This window comes from Cariama cristata, unplaced genomic scaffold, assembly GCF_000690535.1.
Source record: "Cariama cristata isolate BGI_N322 unplaced genomic scaffold, ASM69053v1 scaffold16784, whole genome shotgun sequence".
Taxonomy (NCBI): Eukaryota; Metazoa; Chordata; class Aves; order Cariamiformes; family Cariamidae; genus Cariama; species Cariama cristata.
This window is the reverse complement of record NW_009611398.1, coordinates 30,418-46,691: the sequence shown is the minus strand read 5'-3', so window position 1 is coordinate 46,691 and position 16,274 is coordinate 30,418. Positions and strand designations below refer to the sequence as shown.

General features: G+C 40.2%; 1 protein-coding gene across 1 annotated transcript in view; it reads left to right on the top strand.

Moving 5' to 3' along the window:
• The window catches only part of LOC104160180 (monofunctional C1-tetrahydrofolate synthase, mitochondrial-like), a gene marked incomplete at its 3' end in the record, with an annotated part of 48,789 nt that overhangs the window by 5,407 nt on the left and 27,108 nt on the right, over positions 1 to 16,274 (top strand). Inside the window, exons 4-7 of the mRNA XM_009698250.1 lie at positions 861 to 940; positions 1,652 to 1,749; positions 6,265 to 6,438; positions 15,128 to 15,264. Of these exons, the coding sequence (XP_009696552.1) occupies positions 861 to 940; positions 1,652 to 1,749; positions 6,265 to 6,438; positions 15,128 to 15,264 (489 nt within the window). The remainder of the gene's footprint in view (positions 1 to 860; positions 941 to 1,651; positions 1,750 to 6,264; positions 6,439 to 15,127; positions 15,265 to 16,274) is intronic.

Sequence of the window (16,274 nt, the reverse complement as noted above, 5' to 3'; positions counted from 1 at the left end):
CCCTGTACAGTTGTGGGGGTTTTTTATTACAATTGTGTCCACGGCCTTCAGAATGCGACTAGGGCCTTGATGTGCCCACGGAGACTAGGATGTGAATTTTGGAGAAATTGGCTAGATAAAGGTCAATAAGTAGCAACAGAAGAACAAGCCAAAAGAAAGATTACAGGAAAATGACAAAATAATGTTTAGTTAGGGTAGCTAATGTGTGATGATTATATGATATCTTGCCGCTAGAAACACTTATAACTGTCTCTAAAGTTGGAGTCACCCTGAATTATGTGGACTCTTAAGAATATCTACTTTTAATGTCACATTGATGAAGATAACTTTTGCTGCTTAAAACATTTTGCATATTCTGATTCCAAGTTATAAATCCCATTGGATAATAATCCTGTATAGTATTTTCTGGTCACTTCATTGTTCTCTCTTGCTGTAACGGGTGTGTGGAAAAAAAGACAGTGTTTACCATGCTCATTTAGGTGTTCTGTTTAAAAATATATAGAGCTTTTCAAATCCTCACAGCTGTCTGGCTTTTTTTTTTTTTTTTTTTTTGTCGTCCAAAAGCAATTATTTGGATCCTGGAATTAATCTCTGTGTTTCCTTATTTTCTTTTTCAAGTATGCGTATGCTTCATCATGTGCATATGTGTGTGTGCATAATAAGCTTCAGAGCATACTGTTGCTCTCTGATTTTCACGCTATATCCATCCTCCTGGGTAATTCCGTTTGAAGTATTAAAGAAGCCACCTGTAATTTTGTCAGTGACATTGCTAAATTTCAAGGCAACATTCAGAAATTTTTTGTTTGGACATAGCTTTCAAATGCACATGCTCCCGCTCACAAAAGTTTTGTGATTTACAGAGAAACACAACTGTGGTCAGCAAAACAACCGTGCTGCTGAAAACGCTGTTGGTTCTCTTGCAATAGCAATGCGAATGCAGGTTAGTGTAACTTCAAACATTGTAAATTTGTTGCTCTTTCTGTCAGTTGTAGAAATTGCTTCTACAGTTTAGTTTTTAATTTTTGGTTTGCTCCTTTGAACATCTTGCCTGGCTTCGAATTTAATAGGAACTGTTAATGAGGTGAGTCATGCCTGTTACATTTCGTTAGAGGAAGGTAAATTAAAAATCAAACATGTCATAATTCTGATGATTACAGTCAATCTTGGCAGAAGCACTTGTATCAATAGACTAATATTACTTATTCTGGTAAGGCAGTGAAGTTTAATTCTATCTGCACACATTTTTGTGGCGTGACGGATAGAGGATCCAAAAGTTTTTTGTTTTATGTGGAAGCAGCATGAGTCAGTCAGTGAACAATTAATACCTTCCATTATTTTTAGGGTGTGAAAGAAGAATAGTAATTCTCCCTCTTATGAGAATAAAATCTCCATGTTCCTAAGTAGAGACTTTTCTCTGCCGCTTATGTGTTAATGGTCTTGTTTCTTTTTGAAAAGTGGGCAAACAATAGGACGGTAATAGTGCAGTGTTTTTTCTTTCGTCCTAAAACCATGAAATGGAAAGATTTTTAAGTTTGTTTTTTTGTTAGCCTTTGCCATAGAAGTTATTTCATCATACTCTTGAGATCGTCTGAAATTAGTGTTCAGCATTTATGATGCAGCTGGTGTGTGCTGTTCTCTTGTTTAAAAACAGAACATGGTAAAAAACACGGAGCGATGGATCCAGTCCCAGCAGTACAGGAAGTGGGACCTCCACTGCTTGAAACTGCAGCCCCTCTCCCCAGTGCCCAGGTAATAATAACTTTCTTTAAATTAAAAAAAAAGAGTAGGCAAGTCTTAAATGTGACAATGAACCTAAAAATGGTCTGTGCCTAATTAATTTTTCATCTGCTTATGTGGACTAGATGTTGTGCTGGTTTATGTATGCCTCATTATGACCATGTCCTGCTGTTTCCTATCAATTTTTACTTTTATGGTGTGCATTGGAGCCAAGCTTTATTTAATGAAGACCTAAAGCTGGAAGGTTTCATTGAGGAAGGGAGGTGAAGCCTTGTGTAACATCAACAGAAATCCCAAATACAAGAAGTTCCTAATCACTAAACCCTAATGTAGGAAGATGTTTATGGATCTAGTTAAGGCCCAGTGGTTTCAATGGCATTTGATCTTGTATTTATTCTTCCCTCAGCAGAAGTACTTTCTTCTGCGTTAGTCTTTTAAATTCCTGCATAGATGTGAAAAGCAGGAAGTATATTTATTATCATAGCCACAATCTTTTCGGTTGGTTCCTGTTATTCACCTTCCAAGGCCCATGTCTGGGCCACAGGGATTTTAGGTGTGCCTTGGCATGGTCGCAGACATCCCTGACGTTTAGAGCAGCCTGAGCTCTTTGCTGGGTACCGGAGAGACGAACCAAGGACTCGGAGAGAGGTTCTGCCACGTAGGAAAACATTGACCTTTTTTCGTGCTTATTTGTATGCCTGCTTCTGGGCCATGCAGATGCTGAAGGGACCTCACCTATATAGGAAGAAAGGCAGAGCGAGCTGGGACTACTCAGCCTGGAGAAGAGAAGGCTCAGGAGGATCTTATCAATGTGTATAAATACCATGCATATAAATCAAGGGTACAAAGAGGATGGAGGCAGGCTCTTCTCAGTGGTGCCCATTGACAGGACCAGAGGCAATGGGCACAAACTGAAACACAGGAGGTTCCCTCTGAACATCAGGAAACGCTTTTTGACTCTGAGGGTGACAAAGCGCTGGCACAGGTTGCCCAGGGAGATTGTGGAGTCTCCGTCCTTAGAGATATTGAAAAGTCATCTGGACACAGTCCTGGGCAACCAACTGGCTCGAGGTGGCCCTGCTTGAGCAGGGGGATTGGACCAAATGAGGTCCAGAGGTCCCTTCCCACCTCAGCCACTCTGTGATTCTGTAACTCTGAATCCCACTGCTGTGTTTTTGGAGAGCCGTAACAAAATATTTTCTTTTCTAAGCATTTTGGTTCTGTTTTCACTGTCTTTTAAAACAGCTTAATGGGAATGGAAGCAATTGTAATTTAAAACAGAGATGCCAAAAGAATGAGTTTTCTATTGTACCCAGGGGCACAAGGGGGAAGAAGTGCTTGAGCTTTTCCTGGGCCAGCATGTAACATTTCTAGAATTAAAGCCTGAAAAATCTATCCTTAATTAATACAGTTAAAAGGTAGATGAAAGCATGGGATGTCATGAGTGTGGTGGTGAAAAAACTCTGAGAAAAAGTATTCCCAACCCTCTCTATGACATTGTGTGTTTAGTACATAAATATTTACATAATTAATATACAATGGCATGTAATATAACCAGTAATAGGACTTCCATTTATTTGATAACTTTATAGCTTTATGTCTTTTTTTTCTTTTAAATGTAAAATAACTCGTCAGATGGAAAGTATCCTGTAATAAAATGTAATGTTACAGTAATACACCACGTTATGTGGAAACAGATGGAGTTTTCATTGAAAATGAGGCAAAGCTGCTTAAGCACTAAAACTAGAAACATCTGCTTTTTGATTTCTGTGAGATCTGGGTGTTAATTGAAGTATTTCCAAAGATACTGGAAACGGAACGGAAGATTTTCTTACAAATATGCAGTAAAAAAAAAAAAATAAATTCCAGCACACAGGCTGAGTTAGATGTAGAGCCTTCCCCCATCTTTTAAATTTTCCTGTATTTTGTAAATTATTGCTTACCATTGTCAGTGGTGGACTTCTTGCTTAATTCTCATGCATGCAGAAACAACCACTGTTGCACATTTCCAGCAGTATTGAATAACATAACTTACTGAATAATTCTGGTATTTCCAATGTAGAGAATATATTGTCAAACTGAAAGAGCTAGCTACAAATGTAGACTTCTAAATGCTAGTTATAATCATGTCTGTAATTTCCTGTGTTTAGAAAATACTTTTACCGGAAATAATAGACTACACATAAACATTTTATGTGTGTTGTTTAGCTCCAGGAGTAGTTAAGGTATAAATGTCAATTCATTGTGAAATTTTGCCTTTTCTCACTTTATTGCATGTATCAGTGTGCAATCTGTCACTAAAGGGTTTCTAAGATGTTAAGAGTCTAGTTGCCTTGAAGGTTCTTGAGGGAATTTCAGATGGGAAAATGACAACAGCAATGGTTTTACTAATGGAGAGCCGTTAGCATCCGCTAACGTCAGTTTTACTTGACTTCTAAAAATATTTGTAATTTTATTTGTCTAGAAATTCTTTACCTTTTAATTTATTTATAAGTCTACGGCTTGTTTAGGGGTGTTTCTTCCCCTTTTTGCCAGTAGTGGGACATGCAGGGGTAGCCTCATTGTTTCTTCTTGAACTCTGAGCGGAGGCATCTGTGGGCCAAGAGACCAGGGACACAGGAGAGGCTGAGATTGCTGCAGGGAGTCTTGGTGGTCTGCCCTGAGATTAGAAATGATGGCTTCTGTCTTTTAGTAAAGACACTGATACATTTAGTAGGAGAGAAAAAAAAAAAAGGCTTATTAACTTTCTGTCATATTAGTCTACATCCTTCTCCCCTTGCCAAATACATCAATTACCTTAATAGAATAGTCACCCTACGAATTTTCCTTCCTTACAACTTTAAGGCATCACACTGCCATCAACTTAACAGTATTTTTCTGGGACTCAAGTTGTTTTTATATAGAGAGTTCTGAATGAAAACTTTAAATATTCTTTGTTGTGCGGTGTTTGTAAGCCACTCCATCTTGTGTTGTCGATACATTTTTACGGCTAGTTGTGTTTGAAGTAATGCGTAAGAAAGCCAAAGATACATCCTTCTATGCAAGAGGATGCTATTAGTACATCTTTGAAAGAAAGCAGATTCCAGACTAGTATATGCAGTGGTCTGCAACCCAACCGTTGGGTGCTGAGACTGAGTAGCTGCTTGTCCTGTAGTACTGGATTATGTCATTGTTTGGGTGGACGATTTCTAGGTTTCGCTTAGCTGCTGCAGGGTGCAAAAGTGGGATACATGAGAATTAGAATTGAGTAATGGTCCCGGTTTAGGATATCCTCAAAGAAATTGCAAGCAAATAAGTTGGCACAAACTGATCGTTTGCTGGTGGATGCAGAACAGCCGAAGTCCACACGTAGAGTTGAGATCTGGCAGTAGTTCTGTGTTCATCTGTGGATATTTGAGGTTTGCAGACTATTTGAAAGTTCAGGACGTTAGCTTTGATGCCATTGCCAGATTCTATCTTAAAAATATTGTAACCAACTGAAACAGCAGGAAGGAATTTAGCCTGGTTAGGCTGAAAGTAATTAATCTCTTGATAATTTTTTCACTTGCTTTTGCCATGATGTGAGCATTTCAAAGCCAATGGAGACAACTCCTCACATCTTGTGCGCTGGGCCCTGGACTTCAGTGCCGCGGGAGCTTACAGCTGCTGAACGCTTACGTGGACATAAGGGGCAACGAGGTCAAGCTCACAGAAGAAAAACGCGTGAAGGAGTACTAAATCCAAAGACCCCAGGTGGTGTAGGTCAGGAGTTGCAGGTACAATAGTGTTCCCCAGCCTACAGCCACCTCCCCTCGGGCAATCCACCACGTGTGCTTGCTGCACACTTGTCCGCTTGCCTCAACTGCCCCTCGCAGTCCTTGCTGGAAAGAGTTGGTAGGCTCACTGGACCTCCGAGCCCTGTGCGGTGAACTCCTGCCATGTGGCCATTTTCAATGTAGCTGTGTTTTAGAAGTGCATGCGCTGATCTTCAAATGCCTGGTGGTCCCTTGGTGCCCTGACGGGGAGGAGGGAGGCCTGCCTCGCCTAGCAGTACCCTCTGGTGAAAGGCGCTGCGGGTCGTCGTGGTTTGACCCCAGCCGGCGGCTGAGCGCCACACGGCCGCAGGTTTAGCTAATGTATTTGTGTGACTGTTGGCCAGGGAAGGTATGTGCTTTTTCAGTAGAGCGTGTGTGCTGAAATATACTGGGAGAGAGGAGAAGAGAAACAAAACCAGAAACATCCATTCCAGTGGGACATGCTTGAGCATCCAGCAGACGCGTCTTGATATGAAAGCATTACGTAATATCTGGAATCCGATTAAACAAGAGACTTCAGTGGAATTGTAACAATTAACAAACACTGCATGTGATTTTCAGTGTTATATTAGGTGTTAGCTAATATTTAGGTATGGTTAATAAAATGTGAGAGAGGATTGGAAAACTGATTACAATAACCCCATTGTTGGAGTATTTGCTGTTGTTTTGTGCTCTGTTGTCGACCACCTAAGCTGAGAGAAATCTCCTGGCTCCTATTTGTTTTCTTTTCCAGTGATATTGAGATTTCCCGAGCACAGAGTCCAAAAGCTGTTGATGTACTTGCCAAGGAGATAGGATTGCTTACAGATGAAATCGAGATCTATGGCCAAACCAAAGCCAAAGTACGTTTGTCCCTGCTGGAAAGGTTAAAGCATCAACCAGATGGAAAATATGTTCTAGTTGCTGGGTAAGAATGCACAGTAATGTCATTAATGTCTGCTCTTTCCACTCACATTAATATAAACATGCAGCTTACATCTTTTTAATACACTGCACAAATAAGAACCCTGAGTGTTTTTGGCTGTATGTTGCTCTCTTCTGAAAGTTTTTGAAATTTTTTGAAGTTACACAACTTTTCTTCCAAATTGTTATTACTGAAGTAAAGTAGATTTTATAAAAGGTAGTTTGTTCTAAACATCTTAAATGTTATCTGTTGGTGTGTGGAGTTTTTCTTACTGTTTTAGCAGAATTTCAAACGTTTAGCTTGAATATGTAAGTCTGCATGTATCGTGGCTGTTTATAAACAAACTTTAACAGAAGCTACATGCTAATCTGTTGATATTAACAATAAATACTTTTTTTATTGAAGAACAGATTACAAAGTTAAAGAAGCCATGTTTTTTTCTCTGAAATGTAGACATGTCTCCAGGCAGGCTTATCCTGCTTGCTGTTCCCACGATTATAGCAAATGCTGTGCTCAGCAGGCATTATGTGCTCCTCTTCTGAGGAGCTATGGGTTATTTCTACATTCGGTGGCACAACACTTTTTCATTCACGTGGTTTGCTAAGTGGAAACTTCTAATTGTGAACAAACGTGTAAAGGTTTTCATTAATATTTCAATTGCAATGTGTTCTTTATATTCTGATTTAATCGATACGGTTGCTTCCTTGTAAGTAAAATTGATCAGGTTTAAAGTACAGCTTTAGGCTGACCCAGAAGGAGAAGACTGTTCTTAACTGCCTTGATCTACTGATTCCTCAGCTGGGGTACTGTTCCACAAACTGTTTGCTTTACTACTTCCCTGTGGGGACAACCTGGATTTCTGGCACTATCTGAGATGGAGCCATTGTAGACCAAGAGACCTGATGTTACAAAGCTGAGGCAGGCAAGTTGTGAAGCTGTCTTCAAAGCTATGCAATAGAACTGCAATGTATAAAGATCTTCTTGGAGGATGCTGGAGCAGATGTTTAAGAGAAGGAAATAATAGCTGGTAGAGCTTGGTTTCCTTCGGTAGAGTTTTTTTTGTGTCTTCTGCTGCTTTGGAGAAAGAAAAGCAGGTTCAGCATTTCTCTGAGTTTGAAGAAAGTCACTACCATGAACTTTCAGGCTCGTGTTGTCAACTGTCTGGGTTGGGCGCCCTGCTGCAGGCTGTGCCAGGCTTCTCTAGCAGCAGAGTCTCACAAAAGCAGAGGGCATTTGAAAATGTCCAGAGGTGGATGATAGTGTGATGCAAAACCCCATTCGGGTAGATTTTAGTTGTGTCCGATTGTAGGCACCAGTGCTTATGTTTCTTCACACCGCTTGGTCTCCCAGTCTTCTTCAAGGAAGGTATCTCAAGCGATTGTCTGAACACTGTTTTGGTGGCACAGGCAGAAATGTGTATACACGTGGAAGAAATAGGGAAGTTTTGACTAGCAGGATGAAAAGCTGACAACAAATAGAAAGTTGTATCTTCTTATGTTTATATAACATGTATTAAGGCTGAACTGTGTTTCACAAACAAATCGCTGGGTTTGGTACCTACACAAGTGGATTTTGCTATTTGTAACTTCTCTGAAGTCGTTGCCTCTCGTGGGGTGAATACAAAGCCGCATCTGCTGCAGGAGGAGTGTCCGGGCGAGGTGGCTACGATGGTGGGAACATTCTCTTCTGAGAGAGTTCAAAGTTTGACTTTGAAATATTGTACATATAAAAAAAATATATGTATATAACACTTGTGTTTATGTGTTCTCAGCTGTTCTCATTTGCTGAAATGACTGTAGCAGACTGATTTTAAGAAAACTAGGGAACTGCGTCTGGTGAGGAAATGTTCAGTAAAATGGAAACTGATTATGACTCAAATGTGGAGATTGGGGAGCGAAATAATATCCTCAGTCGCTGTCTTCATCCTCTCCCTGCCAAGGCAAGGTCAACCAAAACCCGCCATTTGGATTATGATGTTTGTTCACAATAACCAAAGATACTTAGAAATTCTTTGAGGATGATGCAGTATAGGTCTTCAGAATAAGTTTTCACTGCGTCAAAGTAAACATTTAAGATATATGCTTACACCTCAGGGTATTTGGTCTAATGGAAATATTTATTATGTGTGATATGAACTTTTCATATGTGAAGGGAGTGAAAAGTGTGTGTGTGTGTATTCAACAAGCTGCAAATTCTCCAGCTTCCCTCCATGATGCAGCCAGTGACACTTCTGCCTGTAATTCCACAACTGGGTTTAAATATTTCATGATGTCAAGGAATTGAAATATTTGCTGCAAATGCTCTTCTAGTTTCTTTCTGATGTGCTAGAGCCCAAATTTGTTGTTCTGAATAGCAAAATGCAACCAAACGTACCTTTTTATCTCTAAGGATAGCTGTATTTATGACTTTTTAAAAAGTTGCTACTAACTGGAAAGTCTTTTTTTTCTACCTTCTGAAGGTACACAAATAGACCTAAATGTCTCATCCGATACATACTTTGTATGCTGAAAAATTACAGTTTGATTAACAGGTCGTGTCACCCAAGAATAGGATGAAGACTTAATTTCCATTTTTCATAACTTCCATTATCTTTTGTGCAGAGAGGATTCTTTTAACTTTTTTCCGTTCTCACTTTTTTTTTCCCCTTTGTGACTTGTCACAGGGCTCATGTTAAGACACCTTGGGATCAGAGCCATGAGTTGTCATGGAGTAATTAGCTCTTGGGCATCAACTGCCTGTATACAGGCTTTTATTGTGCTAAAAAAATGATGTTGCAAGATACGTTAACTCAAAACTGCCTCCCATTCATTGCAAGCTGAGAGCGCACAAATGAACGAAGCTTGTGAATGACCTAGTAGCTAAGTTTAGTACCCAGGGTGACTTAATCATGCATTCAAGCATGTACGTAGCCTGTTCATTAACACAATATGAAACTACATCTAAAAATTGTTAGAGTCTGTGGGTGTTTCTGCATTTTGTTTTTAAATGCTCCGGTGCTGTGACTTTTACCGGATAATTCTGGAAACTAGTTCACTTCAAAAATGCAAGTTGAGGAGTAACAGAATGTGGAAAAATTACGGAATATAATGCTGCTTTTAGTAAGAAGTGTGTTGGATTTTGAATGCTGGAAAATTTAAAATCAGTACTTTTCACCTAGCGTTAATAGATTGTTTTGTGATGAACTACCTTTTTGGTAAGAGAAGAATGGAGGGAAATAAGTACTAACTTAATGCTTGTACAAGTTGTGTGATGTTAAATATCTTAAGGACAGAATTTTCAGATTTGGAATTGCATTTTACTTCTAATGGGTATGTATTGGATTGTATTTCTGTTTGCTGTATTTCTTGGGCCACAAGGTGCTTAAAAAATAACAAAAATGGTAGACATTAAAAAAAAAAAATAGAGGGAAGAATAAGAAAGGAAAATAGCACTGTGTTGATGCATTGAAACGTCTGACAGTCCAAAGCGAAGTCATGGCTGAGACAGTTTGTCGTGTATTCGTCATGTCGTTGCACAGCTCCTGATTGGGATTGTCTTGGGTGGGACTTTGTCGGCTGTTGAGAGTTTGTTGTTGTGGATCCGCCAGTCTGTTCCTGGCTTTGTTCAGTTGTTTTAGCTTCCCAATGATCACTGTGTTTTCCTACCTGGAAGCTGCAGACCCATTTTGAGGATGCCACTGTAATGTCATCATCTCACCTCGATGAAGCAGCAGGAGTTGCAACACTTCTGTGCTTGGAAATACATTTCTGACAGTTGTAATCTTGGATGGGAGATGTACGTAGGTGAGGCTGTCGTTTATGGGAGCTCGATTGCCCATGCCCTCCGTAGCTAGGCTTTGCAGGTTTCCATGTGGGTCACAGGAATGGTGAACTCATTGAAAATCTTTCAAATTGCTGATACTGATGAGTTGAAGGTAGGAAATTTGAAAGAGGAGAGTTGTCACATATCCAGCAAAGTTCTTGCCGGAGTCACAGCAGCTGGGGTAGCTGTGAGGAGGTTACAGCTGGTGCAGTGTATCATCTCACTCTTTCTTTGTTTTCTCTTTGGGAGACCTCATGTAGCTTTCCCACAGAAACAGCTCCACTGTAAGCTAATGTGATGTATAACAAACAAGCAAAAAGTCTGCATATCCTTATCTTTGTTTTGATATACATAAAGAGAGAAAGCTTTCCAATGTTATGGAAAACTTGCTTTGCCAAGGAGCTGGTGGCTGCTTGGTAGGTGGCAAAGTAAGAAGTTTTAAGGAGGAAAATGATTGTGTTTAGATTGAAAACATATTAAAGAAACTTGAAGAATAATGCAAATGAGTGTAAAAGTCTCTTGAAGTTCATTAACATTTACTGTATTTAAAGATATATTTTTTTCCCTAGATTTGCATAAGGTCAAAACACAGCATTGCACAACTGAGCTAAAGTTAGCCATTGGCAGTTGTAACTTTATACTCATGCGAGCAAGTGACCTAAGTTGCAAGAGTGTAGGCTCAGTAGTGTAGCCAGCAAAAACATCTCAATGTCCACAAAACAGCTTAAGTGGATTATTTTATTTATAAAACTTGATCAAAGTAGGCCAGGTACAGAAGGGAAGATACTTAAAATAAGCTTTCTAAGGAAATTATTGGAATACAAATTTCTTTTAATTTCAGGCTTTTTTTTTTTTGTGGCTCCCCCCCCCCCCTTTTTTTTTTTTAACCTAGTATTTAAAACAGAGGTTCTGGTAACTACTGAAACTTAAATAACTATTTAGCTGTTTAGGTCTTAAGGTTTATCCTGTAATCTCTAAGCTGCTACTGAGCCTCTGACAATCAAAAGTGTTCTGCCAGGGCATCTCATGTAAGATGAGAAGTTGAGGATAGGTAAGTGAATTGTCCAGACCAATCTGGCTTCACTGACTAGTGTAATTTGCAGAGTCCTCACATTTTCTTAATTCTGTTAGATGGAAAGAGACTGAAAAGTCAGGTTTGGTTTTGGCTTCTCAGGGCTTTGTGCCTATTCCTACCTGCCGCAGCAGAAGAGGTTTCGTGGGAGAGTGTCACCCAAGTGCTGCAGGCCATTTATGGAAGTCTGGTTGCTGGTTTTCTTCCTCCATCACAGCTGCCATGAGACGTTTTGAGCCTTTAGATATTCACCTGAGTAACTCTCGTTCCAGGAAAACTAAGGATCACAGGGCTTCTCAGAAGGGAGAGAACAGATTAAAAGGAAGAAACCCATCTGAGGAACACATTGAAAGTGTAGGCTGTTAAAGCCAAGCAGATTTGATGAAGTCAAGGTCCTGTCTGCAAAGACGTGTCCGTTTACTGCTGCAAACCATTGTATGCTTGCATGAGTACACTGGTGAAAATAAGCTCGGTCTAGTTCATTTTTATCCCTGCTTTGGTGGAGGCTGGTTCTCCCAGAGTGCCGCGTTCTCCGTAGGGATGTGGCTGGTGCAGGGTATCAGTGTACTGGAAACTCATTAGAGACAAGGTCCGTTCCTCCTAGTTTGATCAATGAGCAATAGTGTGCCTCTCTTTTTGTTCTCTGGAAAAAGGTCTTTCTCGTGTAAAATGGGCCAGAAAGCACTGGGAATTTTCTGTTTTAGAATAGGCCAGCCGGGTTACCAGAGCGTTTTAGTAATGTGGCGCGTGACTGTATGTATCTTCTGCCACACGTAGGTACTATTCTTCATGCAGCTGCCAGCATGCCTTCCGGTAATGCATTTATCAATTCCAGTTTCCTTTCCTTTTTCTGAATAGTAGGCTGCATCTTTGATTTTGCTTCTTTCCTAGAGTTTGTAAAAACTCCCTGTGCTGCTGTGCGTGCCAGGTCAGCCTTCTGCCATGTTTGGAGCTGCACTTGAGTAGATAACCTAGTGATGGTGTCTCTGAATTCTCTCAGATGTGAACTTTGTGTGTCCGATGTTCAAAAATAGAAGTAACCACCAACCGGCAGCACTGCAAACATAAGTTGTTCTGTTAGCGGTGCAGCCGTTGTATGCACTGAGATTTTGGTGTTTCTGGGACGTCCTTTACTGGTAACTTCCAGTAAACAGTTACAGGTGTCTTTTTCGTACCAGAATAGTTTGCTTTTTGGTGTTCGTGTGTGTTTGTTTGTTTTGTTGTTCTTTTTAAAATAACTAATAGCTTAAAGAGTTGTTATGTTGTTAAGTCTTCGAATGAGCACAGTAATGCCTCAAGATTGCTCATATATTCCTTAAATCTGGCTTTAATGCAGAGGAACAAGAGGATCAAGTATATGAGATTAGGGCAATAGACAAAAGTGAATGAGACACTAGGAGAGCAAGGGGCAAGGAGAAACCATGCTAATAATGGTTTCAATGGGTTTTGGGCAACCAGTGTTAGAACAGCAGTCAGGAGGGTGAAATTGGTGGTCAAAGTGAGTTAACCTGGCTGTGGTGCGCTGACAGAAGCATCTTTGTACAAAAGTAAGGATCCTGGGACAAAAATGGAGGTGGCAGAAATAGAGGTGGGAAAAATAGAAGCTATCATGTAGCAACAGTAAAACAGGGAGGGCTCGCTGTCGTGGCAATGTAGAGATGAAAGAGCATCCGTTCTTCTAGGAGCTGCAAACACGAAAGTAAAAGAAATGAAGTAGCATTCTGTGCTCCTGCAGTAGATCAGAAGGAAATAAGAAGACATAGTGTGCATAAAAAGACAACAGGGACCAAAACCACTTTTGAGAGTAGACAAAATGGATCCTTCTCAGGATATGCTCTAAGTCTCCCACCTTTTGTTGGACTTACGTAGATATTTTACTGAAAGTCTATGAATTCCCTTTCTGAGTCAAGGGAGCGTGGTTCTAAGAAGGTGGGATGACAAAATAGTCTGGATAGTAAGTTATTGACGATGCTTTAGAATCTAATGGTGGGCAAATAAGATGTTATAATTGGGGGAAAAAAATGACTAAAACCAAATGCCCAAATGAAGTAACCCATGTAGTACACGGTCATATAAGAGTAGTTCAAAGCTACCAGTAGACGAAATATTATTTCTGAAGAGTTTCAGCTCAGGGAATCTCCTATAGATGTACTAAACCCCATTGATTTCGCTGGAACTTGAGTTAAAACATTACATTTCTGAATAGGAAAATTCTTTCCTAGAACAGTACTGAAGATGTTAATTTGGCTTGCTTCCTGTTGCCCAAATTTTTCCAGGTATACCTAACAAAGGCTTCTTTTTTTAACAAAAAAGCCCAGGATCTGATGATGATGTAAAAGATAGATTTGTGACAAGTTACTGTTTTTCAAGTGTTTACATTTTGTGGGACAAAGAAGGGCTTTTGTCAATCTGTGGACTAACTGAACTAAGCTGAATCTTACAATTTTACTAATGTTTTTATGCTATTTGAATTGTGATCTGAGGATAGCAGTATCTTGGAAAAATTACTAGTTGGACACGGAAGTGTTTCTAATTAGAGCTAGATGTTTTAGCTCAAGTTCTGAAGAGGTCATAGAATAAGGGCTCCTCTTTGACTAGGATGCGTGTGTATGCTTGTATTTCCTTGGGAGTGAACGTTAGTTCTTAACGTCACCTTCACTAAGGTACTGACTTCTCTACAGGTGGGGAAGGCAGCAAAGATATGAATGGTTGCACTTTGCTAAAAAGTAGGACTCGTGAGAGCGGTGTGAGTGGAAAAAGGACTGGGGCTTTCTTCTTTTTCCAGTCAGAGGGAGAAATGTTGTGCCTCGAATCATTTGAATGCATTTTGGAGACGTGAGATGTATTTATGCTTGAAGGAAGAAAAACAAAAGAAAAAGGAGAAAAACCCCAGCACACACACACCCCCCCTTTTAACGTGGATCACAAACAAATGTGCTGACCTTGAAAGCAGGGAGGACATCACTTATGCTGGGATGTCTCATTCACAGAAGGCTGATGAAGTTTTCTACTTGCAAAATCAGCTGTCATTGTCCCTTCATTAAAGGGACAAGAATAGAGTCTTTGAGTGGATGTTAGAGTCTCTGATTTGAGATTGGATGTCTTTCTAGAACTCTGTCCTGGTGCAATCGCGGTCTAGATGTGGGAGTTGTAGCGTGAGGTTTTTGAGCTTTTGTATGGGAGATTGGACTGTGATTGTAATTGTCCCTCATCACACTTAAATCTGCAAAAGTATCACAAAACCTAAGTGTAAAATAAATCACGTTCAGTTGAATATCGTGACTTTTGTGTCCTGTTTTGTGTAAAAAGCAGTTGATCTGCCATTGTTGAGGGTTATGATGACATGGAAGCTGGAGCGGGATAGTTGACCTCTACAACAAAAGCGTTGGTTATTTAATTTAAAATATTATATTATTTCATTCAGAGTTTGAGCAGTGGGAATAAAACAGCTCATACAGAAAAGTATTAGTGCATGCTTAGAGTATCTTGATGGATGGTTTGTTAATGAAACTGGTGAGACTTTTGTGCTGTAATAAGAATCTCTAAATTCAATATATTCTTCTTAGAACTTTTGCCAAAATAATCTTCTCTTTTTCTGCTATCATAATAAATTGCTTAAATAGAAGACACATGTATATTAGCATTCCAGCTTGAGCTAGGGGCTAGCGTTGTGGCAGTATTTTTGTGGAGATAAAGTAATCTTATTGAAATTTGCTGTACAAATATTCTTCATTGAAATCAAAAACTGTGAGTTCTGATATCCTTAGCCAGGCTGACATCAGCAAAGAATTTGATTAATCTCTTTTTCTTTTTTGCTAGAATAACCCCTACGCCCCTAGGAGAGGGGAAAAGCACAGTCACAATTGGTCTCGTTCAGGCGCTTACTGCACACCTTAACATTAATTCCTTTGCTTGTCTGAGACAACCTTCCCAAGGACCCACTTTTGGAGTTAAAGGTACATGATTCTATAATGTTTGCACACTCTGTGACCTCTTTCAGATTAAAAGGAAATACTGCTTTTTTTTCTTTCTTTTTTAATTCCTTAGTTACTTCTTCAGTTCAGTGGGTTGTCTGCATGGTAGCATACTGAGTTTTTTTTATAAGTATATAACAAATTGATATCTTCCCATGCAAAGCACATATCTATGTTCACATACTTAACATGTACTGGTAAGGCAGGTAAAGCCCACACCTAATGAAAGGCATGGGGATGTGTTAGCCAGGAGGAGTTTCGTGCGAGTACACACCCTTCCAGCCACTCCTCTGCTTGGAGACTCTCTAAAGATGTCTCTAAATGTTACTGTTGGATTATTCCTTGAGAAGGAGTCCTAAATCCACCCGTATTGATTGGAAATCGCCGAGCTAAGGAAGCTGGCAGTTGCGCGTATGGTTCAGCTGCGTCTGCATCGTACGCTTGGCCAGGTCTGAACCTTTTCTTTCTGTTATTCTGAGTTGTCGCCCCTAATTGTGGGCTGCTGCCTTTTTGCCTAGAAATCCTTTAAGAGCCTGAGGGCCAGGTAGGAGCCAGCCAGAGTTCAAGCCTGTCTTCAATGCTGATAGGAAGTAATGCAATCTTTCTTTTGCCATTTCTCAGCTGAGATTGGTGCCTAGCTGGGCAAGCACTCCCCATCTGCTCTACTTTGCTTTGCTGAAGTTTAAGTTAACAAGTTTGATTTCAGCTGGAAGGCTTCTGGTGCTTGGTGCTTCTCAGCCAAGACTGGTGCATGTGAGTGCTTTAATCTGTCCTCAACTTGTGTGTAGGCTACAGCGAACTTCTTTGCCTGTACCCTGAGAGGCGGTGGGGAAGGAGCGCTCAGGCAAGGGTGTGAAGGTTTCGTTGAGAAGCAGTGCTTGCTCGTGACTGCTGCGTCTTTCCACCCAACAGCTGCATGTGCATGACTATGTCCTAAACCTGGGCAGGAGCAGAGGGTAGCCCTTATGTAGCCAAAGTCTGAGCCAGCCGTC